Genomic DNA, 2,500 nt, shown 5'->3' on the forward strand with positions numbered 1-2,500 from the left:
GAAGACAATCGCACAGCTTTCCTTTTTATTTCTCGTCATAAATAGCGAATCAGAAAAGAACAGCGTTCGTTTATCTTCCTTCCGGACCTAGTATTCCTCCGGCTCAGGCCGCTTCGTCTGTTTCTGTGCACCTGCACACGCAGCGTTAGTGTTGTTTATGGCTTAAATGGCTTCTTTAGAAATGCCACTGTAAGTACTAAACCCCGCACCCACACTTGCACACACTGTAGAAAGGCGGCATGTGTTCCTGTGTGTGTGTGTGTGTGTGTGCATGCAGAGCCATCAGCTCTTCTCAACAATGCAAATAAGGCCTCTCGCAGAACCTCACTGATTGAAATAATTAGAATCTCAGCAAATGTTATGGGCTGCTTGAGTTTTTTTCGCTCAGTAAAAGATGAAAAGCACGTTTGACGTATCGGAAAAACAAACAAACCGTCTTTGCGCAACACACTGCCCGAATTCCAAAAAAACATAAAATGCCATATTTTCCATGTCACTGTCACATTCAATTGGAGACAAAATTGTGACCGTGGAGGTCAGATAGCGTGTAGACAGTTTTGTAATAACTCTGCTGTATTATTCCTGGCTGAGTGGGTTTTATTGTGCAGGTGCATTTCAGCTTGGATGCGTGTTCACTGTCATGTCTTAAAAAAGAGTTGATTCACTGAACTGTGAGTCAGCTTCAATAAGTTGTAGTCGATTTAGTGAAATGAGAGTCACCTTCAATGATCCGGAGTTGATTCCATTAATCAAGAGTCAGTCTCAACGATTTGCAGCTGATTCGTTCATCTCTGAGGCAGTTTCAACTATTTGGAGTCGAATCGCTGAACTAAGAGTCAACCTCAGTGATTTGGAGTCGACTCTCGATCTCAGAGTCAGCTTTAACTATTTGGAGTTGATTCCCTAGACAAAGGTCAGCCTCAAGGATTTGGAGTCGATTCCATTAACTGAGAGTCAGCCTCAACGATTTGCAGTTGATTCCTTGATCTCTGAGTCAGCTTTGAAAATTTGGAGTCGATTCCCTGAACTAAGAGTCAAACTTAACGATTTGGAGTCAATTCCTTGAACTAAGAGTCAGCTTCAAGGATTTGGAGTCCATTCCCTGAACTAAGAGTCAGCTTCAAGGATTTGGAGTCGATTCCCTGAAATAAGAGTCAGCTTCAAGGATTTGGAGTCGATTCCCTGAAATAAGAATCAGCTTCAACGATTTGGAGTCAAATCTATACACAGATAAAAGTTTCACTTCCTGAATTTACAGTCAGATGATTTTATAGAGTTCCAGTTGGTGGATATCAGTCATTATTTTGTATTTAATTCATCTGAACAGAACCAATTGTTCACACGAACACAAATTTCCCAAAACAAGATGAGCAGCAGTAGAAATTGTATAAAATAATGTGAGGTTAAGTCTGATTTGAAAAACTGGTCCTGATAAGCTCTTGATAATATTCTCTTGACACGATCTGTTAGTTAATCATTTCAATCCTAGTTAGCGTTATTAGTCGATTTAGATTTTTTTTTTTTTTTTTACTAATATTTTTTGACATTCAGTCTATTTTAAAAAATAACTCACTCACTGCAGAAATAATTGAGACGTGATCATGGTGGAAGGATGGAAGTACCTATAGCAACAGTGCTCTTTATGAAGTGTTTCTAAAGTGCTGTCATTTTCCCTGCTGTAGTTACCAAGGGAACTCTGATGAAGTTGGCTGCTATGTGGCTCCGCGACCTTTATCAAAGGGAAACTGTTACTTTGAGGTAAGCAATGGCAGCACTACAGGGTTTAAGGCATGACAATGTAGGGAGAAACGCTAACTGGCAATGAAAGTATGAAGGCATGTTGTTTCAATTTTAACCCCCAGATTATTTTAGATAAAGTCTGTCTCTAGCACATGCTCGGAAAAAAAATGCAAATGTCATGTTCTCTGTTCCTTCACGACTGCGACACGATATGAAACATCGTGTCATGATGTATATCTCCTTATTATTTCACGTGTCATTGTGATTATATGTGTATAAACGCGCGCTAACCTTCACTCACACGACGTAGCAGATCCGCGTTACGGTATCCGAGTCCAAACGATCTGAGCCCCGCCCCTTTTGTCACAGTGACCCACTGAAAAACATTCCGAAGCGAAATAAACACCCCTAAACCAAAAGGCAGTAATCATTAAAGCACGAGAACTGGGGCATTTATCAGTAGCTACAAACATCACATGAGTGTATTAGTACAAACCCTTCAGTTTGTAGTTTTTATACATTAACTTCACACCAAGGCTGGAAAACACTTAATAAAGGTGTGTATACTTTTTATGTCCTTACGTAATATCAGTCATTTTATTTATTAGGAACGGCGGCAAATTTTTAGCCTCCAAAATAAAACCCGTAAAATGCTGAAACTTGAAATTCTCCTTCTTCTTCTTTTTCTTCTTCATCGCTTTCTTTTTGCTACTCTTGAAGTTCTGCATGTTTTTACCCAAGTTACTTTTAAGCAAAACCA

The 2,500-nt window shown here is 39.6% G+C and overlaps 1 protein-coding gene across 2 annotated transcripts in view; it reads left to right on the forward strand.

The window, feature by feature from the left end:
• The window catches only part of spryd3 (SPRY domain containing 3), a 40,472-nt gene that overhangs the window by 2,601 nt on the left and 35,371 nt on the right, over positions 1-2,500 (forward strand). For both annotated transcript variants that reach the window (XM_027144879.2, XM_027144877.2), the window contains exon 3: positions 1,683-1,758. In XM_027144879.2, the coding sequence (XP_027000680.1) occupies positions 1,683-1,758 (76 nt within the window). The remainder of the gene's footprint in view (positions 1-1,682; positions 1,759-2,500) is intronic.

The sequence above is a fragment of the Tachysurus fulvidraco genome, chromosome 23 (genome assembly GCF_022655615.1).
Source record: "Tachysurus fulvidraco isolate hzauxx_2018 chromosome 23, HZAU_PFXX_2.0, whole genome shotgun sequence".
Lineage (NCBI taxonomy): Eukaryota > Metazoa > Chordata > Actinopteri > Siluriformes > Bagridae > Tachysurus > Tachysurus fulvidraco.